The sequence below is a fragment of the Canis lupus genome, chromosome 26, assembly GCF_048164855.1.
Source record: "Canis lupus baileyi chromosome 26, mCanLup2.hap1, whole genome shotgun sequence".
NCBI classification, from domain to species: domain Eukaryota; kingdom Metazoa; phylum Chordata; class Mammalia; order Carnivora; family Canidae; genus Canis; species Canis lupus.
This window is the reverse complement of record NC_132863.1, coordinates 25,956,726-25,982,581: the sequence shown is the minus strand read 5'-3', so window position 1 is coordinate 25,982,581 and position 25,856 is coordinate 25,956,726. Positions and strand designations below refer to the sequence as shown.

The 25,856-nt window shown below is 47.2% G+C and overlaps 1 protein-coding gene and 1 long non-coding RNA gene across 7 annotated transcripts; one reads left to right on the top strand and one right to left on the bottom strand.

Moving 5' to 3' along the window:
• The first annotated feature begins 1,465 nt into the window (after window positions 1-1,465).
• Window positions 1,466-25,596, top strand: GGT7 (gamma-glutamyltransferase 7). Of its 6 annotated transcripts, none has more exons than XM_072800713.1 (15): window positions 1,466-1,685; window positions 9,088-9,323; window positions 9,683-9,834; window positions 11,042-11,159; window positions 12,022-12,089; window positions 12,302-12,375; window positions 12,679-12,875; window positions 14,896-14,983; window positions 16,524-16,651; window positions 16,825-16,913; window positions 19,334-19,483; window positions 19,602-19,719; window positions 20,430-20,567; window positions 21,717-21,809; window positions 24,826-25,596. In XM_072800713.1, exons 1-15 carry the CDS (start codon window positions 1,517-1,519, stop codon window positions 24,886-24,888), a joined length of 1,881 nt encoding a protein of 626 aa, XP_072656814.1. In that variant the 5' UTR covers window positions 1,466-1,516; the 3' UTR covers window positions 24,889-25,596. The 6 variants fall into 6 exon arrangements, with proteins under 6 accessions (XP_072656814.1, XP_072656808.1, XP_072656810.1 ...); XM_072800709.1 differs by having other exon boundaries at window positions 1,467-1,685; window positions 21,717-21,816; XM_072800708.1 differs by having other exon boundaries at window positions 1,467-1,685; window positions 11,042-11,171; window positions 21,717-21,816.
• LOC140618371 (uncharacterized) lies at window positions 14,031-23,281 on the bottom strand. Its single transcript, XR_012018525.1, has 3 exons — window positions 22,966-23,281; window positions 15,797-15,988; window positions 14,031-14,092 (listed from the first exon to the last, which is right to left on the bottom strand). It is a non-coding gene; the product is annotated as an uncharacterized lncRNA (long non-coding RNA).
• Window positions 25,597-25,856: the final 260 nt, after the last annotated feature.

The window sequence follows — 25,856 nt, the reverse complement described above, 5'->3', positions numbered from 1 at the left end:
AATCTTAGCTAATTAAGATATTTTCCTTTCTAGTCTATTGGATTCATATGTTGAGATTGCTAAATTATGTCTTTGGTAAAAAACTAAGGCTAGCAACTTTGATAGATAGCTCCTAGAATGCCCCTCTGGTACAGTGAATGATCTTAGAGTTCAAAGAGAGAAATAACCACTGAATAAATCACTAAGCCCTGTTGGGGCCACATAATCATTTTTGAAGTAGCTTCCACTTTTAACTGATTTGAATTTTTGATAAGCAATTTTATTTGGAATTTTAAAGTTAATTTATCTATGAGTTTCTTGTAGAAAACTGATCTAAATGCATAGTGTTGTCAAATTTATTTTTCTGCATTCTGTTCATATATGTATGCATTTTCTACTTGGTTGAAATAATCTTGGTATAAAATAAAAAAGGTTCTAAATCCATTTAATAAAAAATAAATAAAAATAAATCTCTTGCCTAATATCACAGTTTGTAAGTGGTAGCACAGGGAATAGAACGCAGACACCTAGACTACAGAGATACATTTCTCTCCCATTTATCACCCTCCCATACACACACACACACACACTCCACCCCACTCCTGCCATACCACAACCACCATTATTTCTCTCTCCAAGTGTCCCTCCCTGGCCACACCAAACCTCTTAAAATGACGGTAAATATCCAGATTCCAGAGACCCCATCTCAGCCTATAAATCATGATCTCTAGAGAGAAATCTGGGGGTCTGCTTTTATTTATTTTTTTGGGGGGGGGGGTCTGCTTTTAAAGATCCTAACGCACACTCAAGTTTGGACTCACTGTCCTATGCTAATAGGTAGGGGTCCTAGAAGGGGTTGATTGAAAGAGGAATCTGAGAAGTTTTGGGGGTCAGGGGGGAGATGTGACGTCCGAGGAGAGACATCTGAGGAGGAATCTCTAAGTGAAGCAGTCTGGGGATGAAGTAAGGGTAGGACTGTGTGTGTGTGTGTGTGTGTGTGTGTGTGTGTGTGTGTGTGAAGGACAAGTCTATTGAAAGAGGGGTCTGGGGTCGGAGGAGGAGTCTGAGATCAAAGTCCAAAGAGGAGTCTGGGGCCGAGGACGGGTTCGCGGTCAGTGGAAGAAGGTCTGTGGGCTGAGGAGAGAGTCTGGGGTCTGAGAAGGATTCTGGCTCAAACTGGACGGAGGAAGGGGTTTGTCCCTTGGGCTGCATAGAGTGTCCCTAGCCACTAAGGTCGCGCTTGCAGCGCTCTTCTCCACCCCCACCCCAGCCCCCGCGCGCTCTCAGGACCGCTCTCCAGGCCCTGTGCGGACCGCGCACCGCCCACCTGCCGGTCCACTGCAGGCTGACAGCGCTAGCGGGAGGGGTGCGCAGTCAGACCCCGAGGCCCGTGGGGCTGTGGTGAGGCGCCCCCTCCTGGCTGCCCAGGAGCTCAGGCCCCGCCCTCCACCCCCACCCCCACCCCCACCCCACCCCCCCCCCGCTCCCGCCGCACCACTTCCGGCAGGCGCTGCGTTGCTGGGGGGCGCGGGCGAGGATGGCGGCGGAGAACGAGGCCAGTCAGGAGAGCGCCCTGGGCGCCTACTCGCCCGTGGACTATATGAGCATCACCAGCTTCCCGAGGCTGCCGGAGGACGAGCCGGCGCCCGCGGCCCCTCTGAGGGGCCGCAAGGACGAGGACGCCTTCCTAGGAGACCCCGATACCGGTGAGGCCCGCTGGCCCCGTCCCTGCCCCCTGGGACGTCCCCGGTCCTTCATCTGCGCGGAGCATCACCTCCAGGCTCCATCTCCCTAATTCATCCCCTTCCTCCTGAACCTCTCCCTTCTCCTCCCATGTCTCTGTTCATTAGTGGGGATGGAGATGCATTTTTGCCTTGGAGGCTTAGGATGAAACAAGGGAGAACGGTGCCAGGAACTGCAGTAGCAGGGGTTGGGGTTACCTCTTGGGAAGAACCAACTAATAAGGAAGGAATGCTGGAGAGGAGAGCCTAGGGGACAGCTGTGACCACCTAGAAGAGGGTGTCCGTTTGTCACAAAGAACAAGATAGGAGAAACCAAGTCAGACTGCAGCAGGATGGGTAGAGGCTAGGTCTTCAGAACTTCCCCACAGCCATGGATTGTGGGAAGGACAGACCTTAGGGAGAAGCTGAGAATATCTTCGTGTTCCGGAAGGGGTAAAGAGAATGTGATTTCCCTTTGTGAGCGCCGGGTATTGGGAGACAGGGGGATGGACTGCATGACCTCTCAGAGTCCTTGGGGACCAGAGTGCCTCTGCTGCCCTGTGGATTACCTCACCCCTCCGGAGGCATGGATCAGGCCAGGATGTTAGTAAGGTACCCTGCCCCCTAGGAAACAGGCTCCAGAATTTCACTGTGTTCTCAGCCTTTGAAGAGACTGCAAGGGGTGGGAGGAGGGAGGAGGGAGACAGGGCTGGGGTGGGGGGAGACCTGAGGGCCAAGAGCTCTCTGAGCATTTCTTCCCTAGGGCTCTCCCTCCTATCCATGTGGCCCAGCTCTATCCTCCTCTCCATTCTTCATCCTCCATCCCCCGTCCCTCTTTCCCTCAACGTCACTTCCTGGCATTAGAGCATCCTTCTGCTTCACTCTTCCTCCCAGTGCCTGCACTTGAGCTCTCTCCCTCACCAGCCTGGCAGATCCTGCCTCTCTGACCCAGCCTTCTCTAGCATGGCCCTTCGATAGCTATTCCCAGCCTGATAGCCTGAAGTTCTTTCCCTCTCCACAATTTTCCAGTTATCTCGTCCTTCCTAGCAGCCCCTGCCAACCTAACTAGACTGTACGCTACCTGGAGGGAGGAGTAGAAAAGGCTGGGGAGGCTTTTGGGCATCAGATGTCCACGCTGCAGATCAAAACTTCTTTTCTGGAGGTAGTAACCCTGGAATCAAGAGGTAGCAGGGAAAGTAGTGAGAAGATGTGTCCTGGTGGATAACAGCCTGAAACCAGGCCCTTTATTCAGGGGTCAGGAATGCTACTTCTGGTTCCAGCACTACCTTGACTCACTGTATGACAATGGGCACATCTACCCTGACCTGAGCCCTAGTTCCCTCTTCCAGCTCAACTAGGAATGCCTATCTGTCCTAACCCAGAGATTGGAAGCCCCTGACATGTTATCTCCTGGTTCCCTATAAATGTCTTAACATTTATCAAGCCTGTGATTATATGAACAATAAGCCTTATGAGGACAGGATTGTGACTGCTTTGTTCACCATCCTTTCTCCACCTTCCAGCATAGTGCTAAAGGCTCAATAAAAATTACTGAATAAATAAATGAATGAGCGATCTCAGGATGAAAGAATTACAGGGGAGAGTTCTCAAACCTCAGGGAGTACCTTGGAGAATTAAGACAGGTTCCACTCTCATCTGTACAAAAATCCAGCAGAGACCCTTGTCACCTGAGCTTCTGGGACTCTGCACCTTATGTCATGGTTGTGCACTCATGTTCCAAGTACCCTTACCATCATACCTATGTAGTAATTTCAATGCTGTGTCTCGGAGTACTGCTTCTAAGCCCCAAGGCTCCTTTTGCCAGCTGGACTAGCCTTTTGGCAAACATGATCTCCTATGTTCTCAACCTGGAGGTGCCATCTCCTGGCACTGCCCCATCCTCTTATCCAGGGCCTTGGTTGTGCCCAGCTAGCCTTTAGCCTGCCACTCCCCAGAACCAAGTACCAAGTACCCCGCAGCGGACCCTGTGGGAAATAGAGCTAAATGGTGACCACTGTAAGGTTGGGGAGAGTCTTGGCTCTCTTCTGAGCTCCGGGCCCATGAGTTCCTCTCTGTCCCAGGCATCTGCCTCTAGATGTCCTGCAAGTGCCTCACCTTCAGGATGTTCTATGCTGAATTCATCATCTCTTCCCCATAATTGTCCTTCCTCTAGTGTCATTCTCCATTAATGACACTGCCATTCATCCAGTCTCCAAGGTAGAGAAGCCCAGGAGCTACCCATGACTTTCTTCCTTCCTCTTACTTCCAAATGGTAATCAGATGCTCTCTGTCCTCTTAAGTGTCTTGCAATCCATCTCGTCATTCCTGCTATCACCACTGTAGCCTAAGCCCCCATCCTTTCTTACCTGTATTACCCATAGGCTTCTAGCTACTCCCTACCCCCTCTCTGTCCTCTGCTCCCCCAACCCCAATCCACCTACCACCCTGAACTTCTGATCATGTCATTCTTTGGTTCAAAAATCTTTAATAATTCTGCCCTTAAAGGAATAAGCAAGTCAAGGATGACCTTAGTTTCCAGCCAAGACCTCTTTTCTGAGCTCTAGACTTACCAGGTCAACTCTGTTCAGGATTTTTTTGTCATAAATTCAGTTAAAACTGAGCTACTCCTAAAAGAGAATTTTATTGGGTAACATAACTGAAAAATTCAGGGATATGGTGCCTCAGGCATAACTAGATCAAGGTACCTAAAAAAGAATTGGCTTTTGTGTTTTGCTTTGCCTTCCTTTTTATGGATTTCATCTTTAGAAAGCCTCTCATTCTGTGGGGGCAAGATGCCCCCAACAGGAATGGGTTTAAACCTTACCATTTTAGCAACCTAGACAGAAGGAAAGCTTTTCTCTTTCCAATAGTTCCAGCAATAGAACTAAGTTTGTGTCTCATTGACCTGGTGCTGGTCACATACATATCTGTCTCTCAACCAGTCTCTGTAAAGAGGTACCTGTTCCAAAGGGCTACACTTATACACTCACTCTTACTCTGTTGTTTTCTAAAAGAAAATTGAATAGAAACAGCATCTAAGCAGATAAAAATCAGATGCAAAAAAAAAAAAAAAATCAGATGCATACTAGGCTATTTGCCTCCAGACAACTCCTGTTGGTGTCCCATAAGTTTATAATTGCCAAAATTAAACTCATCATATTTCTCCCAAAAGACTTGTTTCTTCTGATTCCAAACTAACCTTTTCCCAGTATCCTGCTGTTGCTCTTACATAGGAGTAAAATCAATGGTATTATTGCCCTAGTGCCTACATGGTAAGGTACTCAGTAAATATTTTTGTTGAATAAATGAATAACTTAATGATTGATGGGCTAAAAAGTCTTGATTAGGTCCAACTCTGATGGAGCCATATCACTTCCCCTCCTGGTCTCTCATAGCTGATTGGAGAAAACAGATTTAAGGACATGTACCTGGAAGTATCAACTAGAATTAGCCTATAAGGTTGGTTTTTGAGTGTGGAAATGGCTCCCAATGCCTTGTGGAGCAATGGAAAGGAGGTTTTGAGTTACTCTTGCTTCTGCCATTGATTCATTTTATGACCTTACGTAGGTAATCTCACCTTTTCGAGCCTCAGGTTTCCTCATCTGTAAAATGGCTAGAGTAGGCCTATCTCATAAAGTTATGGAAATGCTTCAATGAGGGAATGTATGTAAGGTGCTTGAAATATAGTCAGCATCAATAAATACAAGTTCAAAGCCATTTCCTGCACTTCTTTTGAAACCTCTAGGGACCATGAAGAGTTCTACGCCCATGGTAGATATTTCACATCTGTCTGTTGAATGAATTCCAGTTTTATTTACAGACTGTGTAAATGAAGTGCTGGTGCTGAGAAGTAGAGGCAAGTATGATCAGCTGAAGGAGGCTTCCAGAAGACAGGTTTCTTTTTTTTAAATAAAATTTTTAAAATACATTACATGTTTATGGTCCAAAAAAAAAAAAAAAAAGAAAAGAAAACAATGAAGGAAAGTAAAAGTCCTCTTGTCTATTCCTATCTGCCCACAATCTTTGCTCTTTATTTAAAAAATATATGTGTTGGGGATCCCTGGGTGGCTCAGCAGTTTAGCGTCTGCCTTCAGCCCAAGGTGTGATCCTGGAGTCCTTGGATTGAGTCCCGCATCAGGCTCCCTGAATGGAGACTGCTTCCCCTTATGCCTGTGTCTCTGCCTCTCTCTCTCTCTCTCTTTCTGTCTCTCTCATGAATAAATAAATAAAATCTTTTTTTTTTTTTAAAGAGAAAATAGTGCCTGAGTCGAAGGCAGGCGCTAAACCACTGAGCCACCCAGGGATCCCCAAATAAAATCTTTAAAAATATATATATGTAGATAGATAGATAGATAGATAGATAGATAGATAGATAGATGATAGATAGATTTAGGAGCATCTGGCTGGCTTGGTCGATGGAGAGTGCAACTCTTGATCTTGGGGTAGTGAGTTTGAGCCACATGTTGGATGTAGAGATCACTTTTAAAAAATAAAATATTAAATATATATATATTATTTTATTTATTTATTCATAAGAGACAGAGAGAGAGAGAGAGAGGCAGAGACACAGGCAGAGGGAGAAGCAGGCTCCATGCAGGGAGCCCGATGTGGGACTCAATCCTGGGTCTCCAGAATCAGGCCCTGGGCTGAAAGCGGCGCTAAACCACTGAGCCACCCAGGCTGCCCCTATATATTTTTTTTAAAAAAGGAAATCTATATGTAGTAAAAATTTCAAACAAGAAATCTTCCCACCCCATCTCATTCCTACCTTCAGTATCTTTCCTCAAAAGTAACCATCATAAGTATTTTCTAAAAATTATCTCTAGACGTATGTGGCTTCTTATTTACACAAAAGGGGGGAGGGTGAATTATGGAAGGCCTTGAATGCTAGGTCAGGGAGCTTGGATTTTTTTTTTTTTTAAGATTTTATTTGTTTATTCATGAGAGACACACAGAACAAGAGAGAGGCAGAGACACAGGCAGAGAGAGAAGCAGGCTCCATGCAGGGAGCCCCACGAGGGACTCAATCCCGGGTCTCCAGGATCACGCCCTGGGCTGAAGGTGGCGCTAAACCGCTGAGCCACCGGGGCTGCCCAGGGAGCTTGGATTTTTATCATGTTGGCATTGATGAGCCATGACAGTATTTTATTTTATTTTTTTTGTTTTTGTTTTTGTTTTTGTTTTTCCATGACAGTATTGTATTTTATTTTATTATTATTATTTTTTTATGATAGTCACACAGAGAGAGAGAGAGAAAGGCAGAGACACAGGCAGAGGGAGAAGCAGGCTCCATGCACCGGGAGCCCGACATGGGATTCGATCCTGGGTCTCCAGGATCGCGCCCTGGGCCAAAGGCAGGCGCCAAACTGCTGCGCCACCCAGGGATCCCAGTATTTTAAACAGGAAAATTTAACAGTCGATTTTCAGCATTATCCCACAGACTTTTTTTTTTTTTTTTGAGATTTTTATTTATTCGTGAAAGAGAGACAGAGAGAGAGGCAGAGACACAGGCAGAGGGAGAAGCAGGCTTCATGCAGGGAGCCTGACATGGGACTGGATCCCAGGTCTCCAGGATCAGGCCCTGGGCTGAAGGCGGTGCTAAACCACTGAACCACCCGGGGTGCCCTCCCACAGACTTTTTATTTTTTTATTTTTTTATTATTTTTTTTTCCACAGACTTTTTAAAGGGGTTATACTCCTAGTGCATAATAGCAGGTACTCAAAAAATATTTATTGAATGAGTGAACTTTTTATTTTTATTTTTTTAAGATTTTATTTATTTATTCATGAGAGACACACACAGAGAGTGGCAGAAACATAGGTAGAGGGAGAAGCAGGCTTCCTGTGGGGAACTCAATGCGGGATTTGATCCCAGGACCCTGGGATCATGCCCTGAGCCAAAGGCTGACACTCAACCACTGAGCCACCCAGGCATCACAATTAATGAACTTTTAAAAACACATTGTACATACAGTAAGGGTATTAAGGTCAAGGTACTAGGCTATTTCTTTACTGTTCACAAATATCCAGGACCTTTAGGCCATTTAGAGAACTGGTTTCAAGGCTAATATATAACCCAGAAGAGAGAAGCTATGGATGGAAGAAGGTCTCAGCACAGGCCAAGGTAGAAAAGGAATGGAAATAATTAGAGAGTGCCTGGTAGGCATCGTCTCATGGAATCCTTGTACCCATTTGGCCAGTTAGGGATTAACTCCATTATTAGGATAAGGAAAGTGAGGCTCATGACTTGAAATGACTCATTCATAGTCACCCAACAAGTAAATGGCCTTGAGGTCTCCCCCATCTCCACTCTTACTGTCCTCAGATTCATTTTTCATATAGCAGCCAGAGGTATCTTTTTAAAATATAAAACAGATGGATTCCAGTTCTTGCTTAAAACTCTGCACTGGCCTCCCATGGTTCCTAGGAGTAGATCCAAGCTTCTCACTAGGCCCACAAGGCCGGGTGCACCTGGTCTAGCCTCCACCACACTACTCTTTCACTTTGCTCATTATAACAGAGCCACCCAGGCCTTGGTTTAGTTTTTGGGTTTTTGTTTTGTTTTTTCCTAGTGCATCAAGCTTATTCCTACCTTAGGGCTGGTTGTACCTACTGTTCCTTTCTGGAACACTCTACACACTCACCCCTTGTTCTACATATGACTAGCTCCTTCTCATCCCTTAGTTCTCAGCTTGAAAGTCACCTCCACTGAGAAGCCTTGCCAAGTCCCAGCCAAGTCCCCAACACACATCATTATTCTCTATCATTTTCACCCTTCTTTTTCTTCATAACACTTGCTACAGGTAGTAATGATATACTCCTTTGTTTACATGTTTATTTTCTTTTATTCCACTGGTCTGTGAACCCCATGAGGGCACCAACTGTCTATTTGTTTCCCCTAGCATCTACCATAGGACCAGACCCATAGCAGGCCCTCTGTATTTGCTGAATGAGTGAATGGACAAGCCAAGAGAGGTTGGAAGCCAGTGTCTGTCCATTCAGTTTTTGTAGCTACTTCCTTGCACAGAAGGCTGGGCCCCAGCTGGGGCAGGATCTGGTTTCCAGGGAGGGCCCAAACCCCCTCCACTCCAGGAAGTGTTATTTGCCCTGAGTCCTAGGTCCTGGCTGGGGCTCAGATCCCAGGAAGTTTGGTATAGGTAGGGGCCTGGCATCCAGCCTCCTGTCACCCAGCCGAGGGTCTCTCTCTCTACTCAGCTGGGACTGCCACGGTCCCGGTTCTGGGGTGCGTTGGGCAGACGCCAAAGGGCGAGCAGTGCTGTCCAGTGGGGTTTGCTTGGGCGGGGGGAGGGCGCCGCCGAATAGCACCGCCTGGAGGGCGGGCAGGGCCGGGTAAGGTGCCCAGACCCACCTGGCTGCCGCCCCACAGACCCGGACTCGTTCCTGAAGTCCGCGAGGCTGCAGCGGCTGCCATCCACATCGTCCGAGATGGGCAGCCAGGACGGGTCACCGCTGCGGGAGACGCGCAAGGATCCGTTCTCTGCGGCAGCTGCCGAGTGTTCCTGCCGCCAGGATGGACTCACAGTCATTGTCACGGCCTGCCTCACTTTTGCCACGGGTGTCACTGTGGCACTCGTCATGCAGATTTACTTCGGGGACCCTCAGGTGAGGGAGTTGGGGGGCAGGAGGAGGAAACTCTAGATGAGGGAGTGGGGAAGTGCTTGTGGAGACCTTGGGAATCGCATTGAGGAATGGCAGAGTGGGGGAGGAGGCCAGCAAATGAAAAGGAGAGAAGACAGAGGGGAGAGGAAGGTCCCAAAGGGAGGGGTTCAAGGTATGAGCAGGACAGAACAAGGAAGGAACTTGATGAGGTAAGAGGCACTGGAGACAGTATGGGGAAAATCATAGAGGACCAGAAGGCGGGGCTCCCACCCCCAACACCTGTGGGGGTTCTGGGGTTGGTGATGACTTACGGAGGCAGGGGGCTCCTACTGCCCCCACCAAGTCCCCTTTCCCTCCCCCAGATCTTTCACCAGGGTGCCGTGGTGACTGATGCTGCCCATTGCACATCACTGGGCATCGAGGTGCTCAGTAAACAGGGATCTTCTGTGGATGCCGCTGTGGCAGCAGCCCTGTGTTTGGGAATCGTGGCTCCACACAGTTCTGGCTTGGGCGGGTAAGGAGCTCCCAGCTGTGGAGGTTGGGTTTCCCCGGGTCTATTTCTGTACCCTGGTCTGTAGGCCTCATCCTGGTGGTCTTCGAGTTTGACCAGAGGGGCAGCTGGGCCCTAACTCCTTGCATTTTGTCTTTCTACACCCAATTCTACCCCCTTCTCCTTACATGGAGTCAGAGGAGGTGTTTTCACAAGCTTTTTTTTTTTTTTTTTTTTAACTGGGGAAAGGCTTTTATAAACTATAAAGTGCACAGGTAGAGGTATAGTTTATTTATTAAGGCAGAGTACTTGAACTTTTACGGTTTACAAATCCTTAAAACAAATCCTGTGAGCATGATGAAAACCATGGACCCTCTGTCCTCTGAAAACAGGCTGAGAACTCTTAGAACTGGCCACTTATGGGCCATACCCAGTGCACAGATTAGTTTGGTTTCTACACTTAAACTTTAAAAAATTTGTTTGCCATTGTTAAAAAAGTTAAGAATTTTCATAAAAATCCAGATTTTCAACATCTCTTAAACAATCAGGAGACCCGGTAACACTCTGTCCACATACCCACATGGCTGCAATTATCTGGGGCTAAATAGCATGATGGGGCTTGTGCTGTCCACTTGGCCATAGTTCCTACCACTCCCTATTGCTCGTCTTTCCTTATTATGTAACTTTGGTCAGGCCAACCATCTCAGATGCAACTCCCATCTCAGATGGAAATAAGTCACAGAAAAGGGACAAACTGACAAAGTCCATAGCTTGGCTCCTGCAATACCAGCCCTGCAGGCCCTACCAAAGAAATCCCCCTTTTAGTGCTATACAGTCCATCCTTACATAATTCAGTCCTGGGAGAGGGAGCCCGGGCATACCATAGAGGCAGGTGCAGGAAGTTGGCAGGGGTCCATCTGTGTGGTCTAGGGCGGGGGCAGGAGGTAGAACATCTTGCTCTTCCAGTCTCTGAGTTTTCCTTAATCAGGGATTAAAGTCTCAAGTAACAGGCTAGAAGAGGTCCCTGGTCTTTGGGTCCCCAACCTCCTTGATTTCATTCCCCGCCCTTGTACAGTGGCTGAGTCTCTGAACCCCTGCTAGAGGGGGCTCAGACATCTGACTCCTGTGACAAACTTAGCCTACAGCCATCATCACTGGGGATTAAAGGGTGGGAGGTTAATTGTTTAGAGGGGTAGTATCTTATCAACCTCCCCTTCTGTGTCTCTCCCAGTGGGGGCGTGATGCTGGTACATGACATCCGAAGAAATGAGAGCCACCTAATTGATTTTCGGGAGTCTGCACCAGGGGCCCTCAGGGAAGAGGCCCTGCAGAGATCTTGGGAAACCAAGGTGGGGACCCTGGTGAGAAGAGAGAATCCAGGGATGGTTCCCCTTCACTGCCTTTCTGCTAACCTAAACATAACTTTGCTGGGTAATTATTATGGAAGTGAGGAAAAGAGTGAAGCAGGGTGCTCTTAAGGTTATGAGGGAGATAGGCAGCCCCCCAAATAAAATAATGAAATCATGTACCAAAAGATCTGTATGGTTGATAACAGGCAATACAGCAACACCTTACTTCTCTGGCAACCTTACCTATCTGGAAGCCTGAACAGCCTAAGAGGTTGCAAAGTTCCTGCACTATAACTCACACATCTCATTCGGAGCCTATTGACTATAACTCTTCCAGCACACACATATTGGAAGAGTAAAGAGTAACTGCTAAAGGCAAACCCACCATCCACTGAGAGCAAGGGAGGAAATAGAACAAACTTGGGAAAAACAGGTATTTGGTACAGTGGCAAAAGCCAAGCACATGCCTGAGTTATCACAGCTGAGTAATGGTGGTGTGATCATGAAAAGGTTAAATGAAAGTCCCTTGTCCATTATTTTAAAAGCCAGGAGTAGATATAATCCAATGTAGACAGGTTTCCATCTTAATTGGTTATGTTTTGGTTCTTTAAAGGGTTTTCTTAATTTATAAATCCCTCAATTATGATAGATAAGGAAGCCTTTCTGCATTCGCTGATAGTAAGTCAGGGAAATGGGAGGAATGCCTTCTTGGGGAGAGCTTGTCCCTCCTCTGGGATACTTGGCCTGTGTCTTTCCCCTGTGCCAGCCCCCATCCCTGGCTTGGGGCTCTGCAGAGTTCAGCCCAGCCCCCCCCTTCCAGTGACCTGGTCTCCTCTCTCCCTCGCCTGCCCGCCTTGCCCAGCCTGGGCTCTTGGTGGGGGTCCCCGGAATGGTGAAGGGGCTACATGAAGCTCACCAGCTCTATGGCAGGTAAAGACCTTCCCCCTGGGGGCCAGGGGCCCCTGCCTGCATCTCTCCTTGGGTGGCCCTCTCCTACCTTCCTGGATTTTTTCCTTCCCAACTCCCCCACCTAATATCCCCTTCCCTTGCCAGGACTCACCTTCCCAGGACCCCCCTTTCCCCCAGGACCCCTCCTCCTCCCCCCAGGATCTCCTCCACCCCCTGCTCTCCGGCCCCCCCAGGCTGCCATGGTCCCAAGTCCTGGCCTTCGCAGCAGCTGTGGCCCAAGATGGCTTCAACGTGACCCATGATCTAGGTCAGTGGGGCCTGGGGGTGGGGAGAAAGGCATGAGATTGATGGGAAGGGAAGAGGGAACTTCAGAGATTTGGGGCCCAAGCCAGAAAGTACCTCTCTTCCATTTGCTCCCTTAGCTCCCTCCCCACCCATCCTACCCTCATAGGGATTAAGCTTCAAATGAGGGGATCTGGGAAGGGCCCATATACACCCCCTACCTCCCCCATAACAGGCTTGGGGGGCCAGAGCTCTTAGGGCCAGCCACTCAGCCACCCACCTATAGCGCATCTCAGCCTCCTGCCCAACCTCTTGTCCCTACTTGCAGCCCGTGCCCTGGCCGAACAGCCTCCGCCCAATGCATCTGAGCGTTTCCGTGAGACATTCCTGCCGTTGGGCCACCCGCCACTACCTGGCTCACTGCTGCGTCGGCCTGACCTGGCTGCAGTGCTGGATGTGCTGGGCACCTCCGGCCCTGCCGCCTTCTACGCAGGAGGTAATCTCACACTGGAGATGGTGGCCGAGGTGAGCACTTGGGGAGCCCTCTGCCCTGAAGGTCCCTACTGCAGGGACGTCTTCTTCCCTTTCCTTCCTTTTCTGTCTTTCTACATAAATTTACTGGTGATTCCATTTACTTAGGATTCTATAATAGACAAAACTAACTTCTGGTGGTAGGAATTAGATCAGTGGTTGTTTGGGGGTGGGAGCAGCTGATGGGATGCAGCACAAAGAACCCCCTGGGATGATGGAACTGTGAGAGATGCCCTTGGGCCCCCTAGGGCTAGTGCCAACCTGTACAGGGTCTTGACCTGTCCTTCCCAGGCCTGGCAGAGACCTAGGATCAGCCTCAGCTTTCCTGAGCCCGCAATCCCATCCTGCTCTTGGGTTTTGTAGGGACTAAGGGAAACCCCTCCTTCACTGGTGACTGTCAGGCCTGGGGATATTGACACAAGGGCTTACCAACCAACCAGAAAGACTTAGTCTGAGGTAGTAATGGGTTCTGAGAACTGTTGTCAGTAATTCAAAACCCCTAATAGAAAATTATGTTCAAGATAAGGATACATAGACCAACTCTGTGATTCTCTCATCAGTATCTTGGGGTGATTATATGTATCTCTACCATTCAGTTGTGGGAATTAAATTGGTCTGCCATTCATTCTACATTCACAGAGTGCCTGTTTGGTGTCAGACCCTGTGCTGGGCACTGGAGTTATGGCTATGAGATAGACACCAATCTCAAATGGACTTAACTGGGAAGTCCAACAGAGTACTGGCTATGGGTCTCCTGGATCCACAGCTCCATCCACTTTGCTAGGCAATGGTCTGTCTGTCTCTCTTTCTGCCATGACTCTACTTTCTTCTGTTTGAATTCACTCTCTGTCAGATCTCTTTCTCTCCTGCTCTGCACTGGCCATCTTTCTAGCAAATTATCCCGGAGAAAGAGCATGCCTCATTACAATAGTTACAGTAAAAGCCTCCAGGTTATATCTTATCAGCCTGTCAGAGGTCTTATGACTATCCCCAAACCAGTCCCTGGTTTGGAAAAGGAACGCTCTGATTAGCCACACCTGGATCTTCTGAAGAAGGAAATGGAGGAGACTCTGACAAAGACTATCTGAGCTTTAAAAGAAAAAAAACCCAAAGTGAAATTTATAAACTTGACCAATAAAGGAACACATACCATCCAAGAAATTCGGTGTGTAGTTCACTGAAGGTGGATTAGAAGTCAGAGGTTTCAAGTACTAAAAAACACAAAGAGAGTGAGAGAGAGAGGATTCCTAGTGTTTATGCTAATTTAGGAATGAAAATTAACCCTGCTGGAAAGGATGGAAAAAGCCCAAGGGTTTGTACAAAATTGGTTCATTGATCAATAGAGTGCTTGGTTACATGCAATGAGCGTCATTCCTACCAGGATATCCAGAGTTCACAGTTTTGGAGTAGCTTTAGTTAATTGTAGTGAAATAAAGAATTTGATTGTGATATCTTATAGGCAAATTATTCTGTAAATTGAAAATGTTCCTTTTTTTTTTAAAGTAATCTCTACACCTGATGTGGGGTTTGAACTCAGGACCGCAAAATGCTCAGAGTTGCATGCTCTATGGACTGAGCCAGCCAGGTGCCCCAGAAAACATTCCTTTACGTAGACAGAGAATGTAGAATGTTCAAGGCATGGAGTCATGAGTTCAGAAACTGTAGGTCACTCTTGGTGGCTGTATAGAGCTCACTGGGGAATAGCAAGACATGAGGTGGGAGAGGTGGGCAGGGGCCAGATCACAAAGGGTCTTGGATGCCAATCTAAGGAGATCATTCATAGAATGTCTGATACATAGCAGGTGCTCAGTGGTAGTAGTTTTTCCCCTTCCTTTTTTCTGGGGTACCCAGGGCTAATGGGGTCCCTAAAGGCCATGATGGAAATTTCATAAGGCACAAAAGTTATGAACATCTAATCTGTCTTTGATTCAAACATATACCATAGGCCAAGCCCATATGCTCACTGTGTAATGTATGGCTCACAGCTGTGGTGGGGTCATTCTCTCCCCTGCAGGCCCAGCATGCAGGGGGTGTCATAACTGAGGAGGACTTCAGCAACTACAGTGCCCTCGTGGAGAATCCTGTGTGTGGCGTGTACAGAGGTGACCTCTCTCCCAGCTCTCAGGGTCCCTGCTCAGGGGAAGCCTCCCAGTCCATGGCTACTTCCTTTTGGCCTAGAGACTCCTCCCCATTTTTCAGGAGAGAAACTGAGGCAGTGAGCTGCCTGGGCAGCCAACTGTTGAAGCAAGCCAGAGCCAGTCCACCTTCTGAAGTAGTCATGGAGTCAGTTACCCCAAATATTTAGGATATGGGAAGGGAGGTCTGGTCAGAGGGTCAGGCCTAGAAGTTGGGGCTATGGCCATTGACTTTCTTGTTGGGCTCTATGTTGCCTCAGCCCCACTCCCACTGCCCTGTACTTCCTAAGAAGAATTTATAAGACCAGAGTGCATCTAGCTTTGTATTGAACAAACTTTTCAAAACAATTATAGACCTGTCCCCCCATTGTGTCAAAAGGAAACTGAGGCCCAGTGATGGAATGAAACTTAACCTACCAAATTCAAACTAGCAAGGAGCCTGGAAAACCAAGCTTATGACATGGGTGAAGTCCATGTTTGCTGAACCCAAAGTGGTGGGTTCCTAGGTCCCTCAGAAAGTTCTCGGGTTCTTTCCTCTCTAGGAGATCTGGATCACCTCAAGCCCCAGGACAGGTCACCTCTGAGTTCAGGTTTCCAGGCCTCACCCTCTACCCTGATTCTTCTACCAGAGGTGATGGTATATAGAGCAGAAGAAGAGCATAGCTTTGGAACCAGGAAGACCTGGGTTTGAGTATTAGCTGTGCCATTCACCTTGAACAAGTCACTTCCCACTCTGAGCCATGGTTCCCTCCTGAAAATGGAGATAATAGTAGTGCTTACCTCTCAGAGTCCCCATGAAGATTTGAGATGATGCAGTCCTGATCAGAGTGGATACTGAATGCTTATTTGATTTTATACTTATATCCTCCCCAGCCTGGGTCCTCTTGGCAATGCCAGTACCTTGAGTGCTCTGGGTTTCCCTTGTCTCCTGTAAACAGGACCAGCTGCCTCTCTGTGCCTCAGTTTGTTCACCTATAAAATGAGGATAATGACATTACCCATTGTGAGGATTAAATGAGTTAATCAGTTAATGTTAATGTTATGTGTCACATATTATCATTATTCCTTCAATGTCCAAGCATCTAATAACAGGGGCCTCAAATAAGATGAGGAGGTTGCTGCTCGCACAAAGTTTTGGGGGTGGCCCTGAATAGTATCCTGCCCTGTGGAAGGAGCTAAAAGGAGACACATGGTTGTTTAGGACTCTGGACATCTGGACACCTGCTCTGCACACATCATGACTCTGGGAAGACTACAGAACTCTTAGACCTTAGTTTCCTTGTGCAGAAGAGGAAACTGAAGACCAGTGTTCTGGGTTGAAGTCCTGGCCCTGCCCTTTACTTGCCATGTGAACTTATGTGGGTTCCTTTGCCTCTCAATGCAGTTTCCCTGTCTGATGAGGGGTCAGTGCAGTAGTCTCAATCTATGTGATGGTGGAATGTGGAGATGCTTTGACCCCTCCCCTGCCACCTGGTCATTTCTTTTTTCTTTCTTTTTTTTTTTCCAGGCCACCTGGTTCTCAGTCCCCCACCCCCACATACAGGTCCTGCCCTCATCAGTGCTCTCAACATCCTTGAAGGCTTCAATCTCACCACACTGGTGTCCCGGGAACAGGCTCTTCACTGGGTGGCAGAGGCAAGGCCAACCCCTCTACCCTGCTCTGGGTCTTGGTACACTGGAAGATGGGTCGGGGGGGACGGGTGCTGCCATGAGGCAGAACTAACCTCCAAGTTTTCTCACATGAGGATCGTTAGTGTGGGTACTGGGAGGAGCCTGGCAGCCTCTTCCACACCCCATTACATTTTCAGACCCTGAAGATCGCATTAGCCCTGGCCAGCAGACTGGGAGATCCTGTCTACGATTCTACCATCACTGAGAGCATGGATGACATGCTTAGGTGGGTCCCAGGGCAGGACCCTCAGGGCACAGAAGTGGTGGTGGGTGTGAGGAAAGGATCAGGTGAAAAGCAGCTAGTAAAGCAATAAGACCTGGAGTCCCAAGTCAGTTTCAGCTCAGCTCCCGCTCAAACTAGTTGCCTCTCCCAGAACCTACCTCAGTTTCCCCATTTGTATGATGAGTTAGCCTGTGTCATTTGGCTCTCAAAGCTTTCTGACTCTAGCAGGGCACATATCTGTGCCCACCTGTGCCCCCTTTTTAGTGGGAAAAGAAAGCCTAAGAACAATAAAAAGTCTTCAAGCAAATACCTGAGGCAATGGGGATTTTGATTATACTGTATCTACACTCGCAGCATAACATCCTATTAAGACTGTGGGCTCTGGCCAGACTGCCTCAGTTCAAATCCCAGCCTCACCACTCACTAGCTTTGTACATTGGGCAAGTCATTTAAATTCTGTCTCAGTTTCTACCAGGGTGTCTGACAATCATGGTGCCAAACTCATGAGATTGTGATAAGGACTATTTAAGGTCATATATGCTAAGTGCTTAGCACGTTGTCTGGCACAAAATAAATATCCAACAAATAGTAGTATTTATGGGCAATAGGGGTGAGTAAGAATGGTTGCTATTTAATTGCTACTCTGATGGACTGAAAGGCTAGCTTAAGGAAAAATCAGAAACCAAAAATATAGTTAGCATAAATTTGTAGTATTACTCAAACAACTCTATGAACTAAGTTGAAAACAACGAGACAAGACGAATAGCTTATAATTAAAAAGCAAAAGGAACAGCAACCAAAATCAATAAGCAGCTCAAGGCCACAAGGATGGGGGCTAAAAACAAAGCCCCTGTCCACCCATGCAATCCACTTGAAACAAAGCCCTCTGTTCCTCTTCTGTGTGGCCTCCAGCCTCTATGGTCGAAGTGGGAATGAGAGTCTTCGGTAATCCTTGGTAACTTGTCATTCTCTAATCAACTAGAATCACCACACTGACAGTTATTCAGTAAGGAACTCTCAGCCAAACTTTAAAAAGTCTGGAGAACTGCATGTTGTTTTCAATTTAGCTCTAAAACACACACACACACACACACACACACACATACACACACACACACCTATATTAAATTCATTCAAGTAATTCTTCCAATAAGTAGTTATTAAGGACTTACTGTGTACCAAGTCTTCCTGTGCCTTGAAAACAATTCTTTTTTTTAATAAAGATTTTATTTATTTATTCATGAGAGACACAAAAAGAGTCAGAGACATAGGCAGAGGGAGAAGCAAGCTCCCTGTGAAGAGCCTGATACGGGACTTGATCCCAGGACCCGGGATCACAACTTGGGCCAAAGGCAACCACTGAGCCACTGAGGCATTCCAAAAAATTCTAATAGTAACCAAAGATCCCTGTATACAAAACTCTTCTCTAACTAAACTCTTTTTTTTTTTTTTTTTAAGATTTACTTATTTATTCATGAGAAGGAGAGGCCTAGACATAGGCAGAGGGAGAAGCAGGCTTCTCACAGGGAGCTGGATGTGGGACTGGATCCTGGATCCTGGGATCACAACATGAGCCGAAGGCAGGCGCCCAACTGCTGAGCCACCCAGGCGTCCCTCTGACTAAAGTCTTAATAAAACTTCAGTTAACTACAAATATTAGGTTAAATTAATTGTTTGTTCATTCAAAATCAGTATTATCTGAACATCCACTATGCCCCAGGTATTTTCAAAGAGAAGATTGAGTAAATAAAGTCGCATAACTAAAAGACTCTTGATTCAAGCATGAAATAAAAGTTGGCTTTAAAAGGGAATCTGGGGGGACGCCTGGGTGGGTCAGAGTGGGGATGCTCAGCTGAGCATCTGCCTTTGGCTCAGGGCATCGTCCTGGAGTCCCGGGATCAAGCCCCACATCAGTCTCCCTGCATGGAGCCTGCTTCTCCCTCTGCCTATGTCTCTGCCTCCCTCTTTCTGTGTCTCTCATGAATAAATAAATAAAATCTTAAAAAAAAATAAAAAGGGAATCTGGGGATACCTGGGTGGCTCAGTGGTTGAGCATCTGCCTTTGGCTCAGGGTATGATCCCAGAGTCTGGGGATTGAATCCCACATTGGGCTCCCTGTGGGGAGCTTGCTTCTCCGTCTACCTATGTCTCTGCCTCTGTGTGTGTGTCTCTCATGAATAGATAAATAAATAAATCTTTAAAAGGGAATCTGGATAACACCTAAATGAACTCAAGTCAGTTCAACAACGATTTCCTGGATATTTTCCATATGCTCAGAATGAGAGATTGCTCTTATAGACATAATAGTCCAGTGGAAGAGAGAGACATTAATCAAATAATTGCACAAACAGGCACCACAGTGTGGTAGGTGGCATGTAATGAGAGCCTGCTGTGTATTAATCTTCTACCCCTTGTCTTTTCAGCAAGGTAGAAGCTGCTTACCTCCGGGGCCACATCAATGACTCCCAGGCGGCCCCTGCCCCACTTCTGCCTGTCTATGAGCTGGATGGGGCCCCCACAGCTGCTCAGGTGCTGATCATGGGCCCTGATGACTTCATTGTGGCCATGGTCAGGTATGCCAGCTCAGACATAGAACCTGGCAGTGGGGATTATCTGGTTCAGGAAGAGGTGGGGGCTAGATGGGAATGAGGGTAGCCTCAGGGCTCACCTGGCCCTAACCTCTACCCCCAGCTCCCTGAATCGGCCTTTTGGAAGTGGCCTCATCACTCCATCGGGGATTCTGCTCAACAGCCAGATGCTAGACTTCTCCTGGCCCAACAGGACTGCTAATCACTCTGCACCCAGCCTGGTAGGGCCTTGCTTCCCTCCTCCCATGGGGACCTTGAGGCTAGGTCTCAGCAATGTGGCTAGAGGTACAGCAATGTGGCTGCCCCTTCCTCTCTACTTCCTCTAGGAACTTCTAGTATAAAGAAAAGGAGCCTAAACAAGGTGTTCACTTCATCCCCAGCCCAAGTCTAGGGCTTGGAGCCTGATGGGCCTGAAGAAACCTCATCCCACTCTGTCCCTGTCTCACTATGTGACCTGGGGAAAGTCTTGCCTCCTCTGTTGGCTTCAATTCCTTCACCTGTACCATAAGGATATTAACCCCCATTTGATGCTTTGGCATTTTTCAGCACAATGGTCTATGATTGTGTGATGCTGAGCTGATGGGGCTCAGCTTCTTGTTGGTCAAAGGAAGAAGGAGATAGAAATTATGGTCTAGTTGGAGGCCAGTAATCTTCTCCCCTGCATACTGGGTCCCTGGCAGGACAACAAGAGATAGAGATGACCAGGGTGGAGATTGTTTTGTTCTTCACTTTAGCTATCTGTCTTGGCTTGGCCTCCTCCCCAACGACCCATGATAGCCTCATAGCAAGTCAGTGGGCCCACTATCCACCCTGGTTATCCAGGGACCCTGCCCATTTCAGAGACAGCAAGCTATTACCTGGGAAGGGACCAGTCTCCCATGAAAATTTCCCCTACCTGTTATCCCCTGTGCACTTGGTCCTCTGACAACAGGAGAATTCGGTGCAGCCAGGGAAGCGACCACTGTCTTTCTTGCTGCCCACTGTGGTCCGGCCAGCGGAGGGACTGTGTGGGACCTACCTCGCCCTAGGGGCCAATGGAGCTGCCCGGGGCCTCAGCGGCCTGACCCAGGTGAGGTTTTCTCCATGGTAGGTCCTTTGTGGCCAGCAGCCAGGGTGTGGTCTGAACTGTAATGTCTTTATGTCTCTGGCTTGTTCTCATCCCTAGCTCAACCAACATAGGCTGAGGCTACCTTGTGACAGGCCCATCCTGGGCACTGGGGACATAGGCTGTGCTGAGTTTCTTAGCCAAAATGGAGCCCTAAAGCTCCCTGTCCTCCAAGTTGCATGGAAAATCATGGGTCAGTGGAACTGAGAGGTAATATAGAATCTAGGTTGCCTAGGTCTGTCAAAGAAACCTCAAGTCCTATGATACCTCTACTTAGGATCTGAGTATACAAGCAGGCCTCTTTAGGGTCTGAGTTTGAAAGGAATTGCCTACTCTCCAGAATGTCTCACAACAGTTATACAAATGTTTTGAACATTTGATGTATGTGCCAGGCACTTAATTTAGCAGACGGTGAGTTAAGTAGCCTGAACTTTGGAATCAGATAGCCCTGGGACCCGGCCCAAGTGCTACCAACTTCCAACTGTGTGATTTTGGGGAATTCACTTAACCTCTCTGAACCTCAGTTTCCTCATCTGTAAAATGGAGACAGTAACAACAGCTAGCCTCTATGGAGTTCTACTAAACACCAGGCATGGTGTTACATGTGCTTGCTCTTTTAGTCTTCCCAACATTTGGAGGAATCCTTATTTCCACTTTGTATATGAGGAAACCAAAGCACAAAGAGGTTATGAAGTTAGGTCCAGTGAATAAGAATGGGAAGGCACTTTGGTTTGAGAGCCTACACACACTCCTAACCATTAAGCTAAAAATCCCCCGCTTTGTGCCCTAGATGACCCGGGCTATTAACCCTGTCCTGGCCAGGGAAAAGGGAGGAGAGCTCCAGACCAGATTATAAGAGACTGCCAGTGGTACCTCTTCTTTGGCTCTCTCTAACTCTGGAGCGAATTACTTTCCCTTTCTGGACCTTGGATTCCACCTCTATGAAATGGGGACAGTCATTACAAGCCTACCTGGTCTTCTAAAACTCTTCAGATAATACCCCGAGTGTAAGGGTTCCAAAGAGTAAGAAGTCTGGCCCAAGGGTGAGACCTGGGGAGTTCTGAATCCCCATTTCTGGGGCAGCCCTGACTTTTACCTCTTGCCCACGCACAGGTTTTACTGAATGTCCTGACCTTGAACCGAAACCTGAGTGACAGCCTGGCCCATGGCCGTCTGCATCCAGACCTGCAGTCCAACCTTCTGCAGGTGGACAGTGAGTGCAGAGCAGAGATCCCCATGGGGTGGACAAAAGGCCGGTGGAGAAAGGGGCTTCTCCCCAGGGTGTCCCTGCCTCCATCAGTACAACTCCTGCCAGTGAAAGTTTGGTTACTTTCAACTACTCCTTTGGAACAGTGAAAGATGTGGGGCTTGGAACCAGTTCTGTCATTTCCTGGCTGTGTGGCCTTGGGAAATTCATGTGTCCACTCTGAGCCTCAGTTTTCTAATTTGTAAAATAAGATACAGTTGCTCATTCTACAAACCATTCATTCAACAGTTTGTATTGAATACCTAATGTGTGCCAGGCATTATCCTAGGTACTGGGGATACAGCATTTACAGGCAAACAGGAAAATAAGTAATCCAAGAAATATAAAAAAGTGAAATAGATGCTCTGCAGACTGACGTATAGGACTGACTTGATGACTAGGGAAGGCTTCTCTTTGGTGACATTTAAGCGGAGATCTGAAGAGTAAGAGGGAGCCCACCATGCAAAGAACTGGGACAGATTTTGTAGACTAAGGGAATGTATGCAAAGAATTCAGGGCAGAAATGGGCTTGGCATGTTTTAAACGTAGAAAAAAGGCCAGGGTGAGAGTGAGATGAAGTCAGAGAGGCAGGCAGGGGCCAGATCATGGACCTTGTAGATTACAGTAAGAAAATGGACTTTCTTCTAAGAAGTATGGGTGCTTAATTTTAGACACAACTTAATTTCGTAGATGGGAAAGTATGTGCAGCTTTGAAGAATTTTTATTACAACAGATGTATCGATGTATTATTATGCAAGTCCAAAGGGGATAGAACATTGAATGAGACATAGTCTTTGCCTACTTGGTATTATCATTCCCATTTTATAGATTAAAGAAACTGATGCCCATGGAATAAGTGGTAGAATTGAGATTGGAACATATACCTAGCTGATACCAAAGACTCCGTTCTTCATAGCGTATCTCCTAGACTGAAGCACTTTAAAAGTCACAGACCTAAGTCCTCAGCAGTCACACCCTGTGGTTTGGCTGGTAATACTCTGGATCCTGGATAATGATAATAACTTCTGGACTCTCCTGAATGTGAAGCTCTATGCTAAGTTACTTAGTGGGAGGGAGGGGGCTTTGATTCATCCTAGCCCACCTTAAGGAACTCACAGTCTGAGACAGGAGCATGAAGAGTAGAGGCTTGGCAAAGAGAAATTTCATCCACTGAGGGCTCTGGGAGGCTTTATGAAGGAGGTGACAACCGGCTGGGCCTTGAAGCCTGAGCAGGTATTTGGCATGTCCAGAACCTAGAACGTTGTGGAAAAATGGGCAAAAGTCAGAAAAAATAGCTCAGAGAGCAGCCAGGGGGCTGTTAGACTAGAGACATTATTTCCTAAACTTTAGAATTTATCCAACACCTTCATGAATTTTGCCCCATTTTTATACCATCTGAACCATTATTTACATATATGCATCTATAAATGGATTTCCTTCTCAAAATAAGTGTATTTTAAGGGTAAATATTATATCATAATCACAAATGGAAAAGTAGCATCATTTGCCACAAATAAAACTAAATCGCTATAAAAAATCAACTATTTGTAGGTTTTAGGTGGATATTGTTTCCTCAGAAGGTTCTGGGGCCTGCTTTCTCTGTTGAAGAAGGAGGTTAGAAATGTTAGAGGCCAGACTAAAACTTAGTCCTTGCCATTATCCAAAGGATTGAAAGTGAAATACATTTCTGACTTGGTTATTCATTGCTATTCAGTGTTATATCTTTACCTCAAGAACTACCCTAAATTATCTCACCTGAAGAAAGGAGAAGACCAGATCTTTATTGAGGAATAGTAGGAGGTGAGGTTACAGGGCTTATCATGGAGGTCCATGTTAAGAAGCATGGACTTTATCCACTTGAATGGAGGTGGAATAGACCTGAAAGGTTTTATGTAGGGGAAATGGATTAAACAGGGTGGGGGGTGGTTAAGTTGGGGAAACAGCAACTCTGTTGGGCCAGGCAAGAAATGGCAAGGACCTGAACTTACATAAGAAGGTAGGGATTTTTTCATTCATCCATGTAAAGGCACTGAGGATCAATAGTAAACAAGACATCCTTGCCTTCCAAAAGCTTATAATCTAATGGAGAGAGACATAGTAAATGAATAAATAAACAGGTAACATTAAGTACTTTGGAAGAAAATAAAGTGAGGTAAAGATGACAGGGCTGCCGTTTTAGATAGCGGTCAGGGAAGTTCTCCCTGAAGACTGGAATGAAGTAATGAAGCCGGTTTTGTGACTATCTAGGAGGAGAGCATTCCAGACAAATAGAACAGCAAGTGCGAAGCCCTGAGGCAGGAGCATGTTTGGCCTACCTGAGGGACAGCAAGGAGGCTAACGCAGAGTTAATTAAGGGAGAGAGTGGAAGGAAGTGAGGAGTTTAGAGAGGTAGTAAGGTCCCAGATAATGTTGTGTGTTAGAGTCCTTGGTAAGGACTTTGGATTTTCTTCTAAGAGTCATCAAAGCTGTTGGAAAGTTTTGAGAAGGGGAAGTGAGTGGTCTGACTAATGGCTTAAAAGGATCCCTTTGGCTCTCTGTGAATTGGTTGTAAGGAAGCAAGACTGGAACCAGAAAGACCAGTCAGTGGGCTATGCCGTAATGACTGCGACCTGGCTATCCTGACAAGTAATGATGGTAGCTTGGCCCAGGCAGGTGGAGATGAAGAGCCCACAGCCCTTTTTTGCAATATTAGGAATGACCATATATTATTTATCATGTACTATATGCAAGGTTCTAAACTCAGTGCTTTCTATGTATTATCTCCTTTAATCCCTATCACAGCTACATGGGGTAGTTTCTCATATAATCCCCATTTTATGCATGAGGAGGCTGAGGCTCAGAGAGGTAAGGCAGTTTGCCCAAGGTCATGCAGTTCTTCAGTGGGCATCCAGGACCAGGACTCAGATCTGACCTTAGGACTCCTAAGCCAGTGCTCTAAACACTCTGAATATGTACATGTTGGGGCATGGTTTTCAGGTGAGTTCACAGAGGAAGAGATTGAGTTCCTGGAAGCCAGGGGTCACCATGTGGAGAAGGTAGATGTCTTATCCTGGGTCCATGGCAGCCGAAGAACCAACAACTTCATCATTGGTGTGAAGGACCCTCGGAGCCCAGATGCAGCTGGAGCCACCATCCTGTAGAACAGCGGGGTGGGGCAGGGGTCTCTGCTCCCCCCCTTTGCATGTTCCTAGAGTCCCTCCTCCTCCCAGGTTTGGTCTCAGGGGGACCCCAGGGATGCCCCAGATCATGGGCCAGAGAGGGGATGCTTAACAAACCCTATCCCAGAGTAACTGGAAAATTCTCTATCCAGAGGCCTGTGGTGGTGGTAATGATAGTGGTGATGGTGGTGGTGGTGGTGGTGGTGGTGGTGGTAAGTGTCCGTGTTCACAACCAGGCAGGCAGGACCTTGTCAGGCTGTCTGTCTCTTTCCCTCAGCCATGCTGGCCCTGAGCTTCAGGATGTGCTTGCAAACCCTTCTCAAGGGTCCTCACAAACCCAACATCTCCAGTCTGGCCTGACCTGGAACTTGTCTTCCAGCTCCCTTCTCCTGTCCCCAGCCTCATTTCTTAAATGACTAGGATTTTTTTAATGGACCATCCTGCGGAGAGGGTGCTCCTCTCTTCCTCCCACCAAGTTGAGGTGGGGTCTTGCATCTGGGGGACCCCACGTTGTGGGTAGGGGTGGGGGTGGGGACCAGCTCAGGGGCTTCCATTTGCAAAGGGGAATTAAAGAAAGACTATTGCTTAACCATGGCTCCGGATTGATTTATGTTTGGCTCTGTTGGGAATGGGAGGAAGTAAGGTGGTGCAAAAGTAGCCACAGCCATTTGTTTCTTATATTAGATATTTTGGGTATTTCTTTCATATCTGGGTTAAGATATGAAGCTTCCTGATTTAAAAACTTACTGCAGGAGTGCCTGGCTGTCTCAGTAGGTACAGCATGTAACTCTATCTTGGGGTCATGAGTTCAAGCCACACATTGGGCCTAGAACCTATTTATGAATGAAT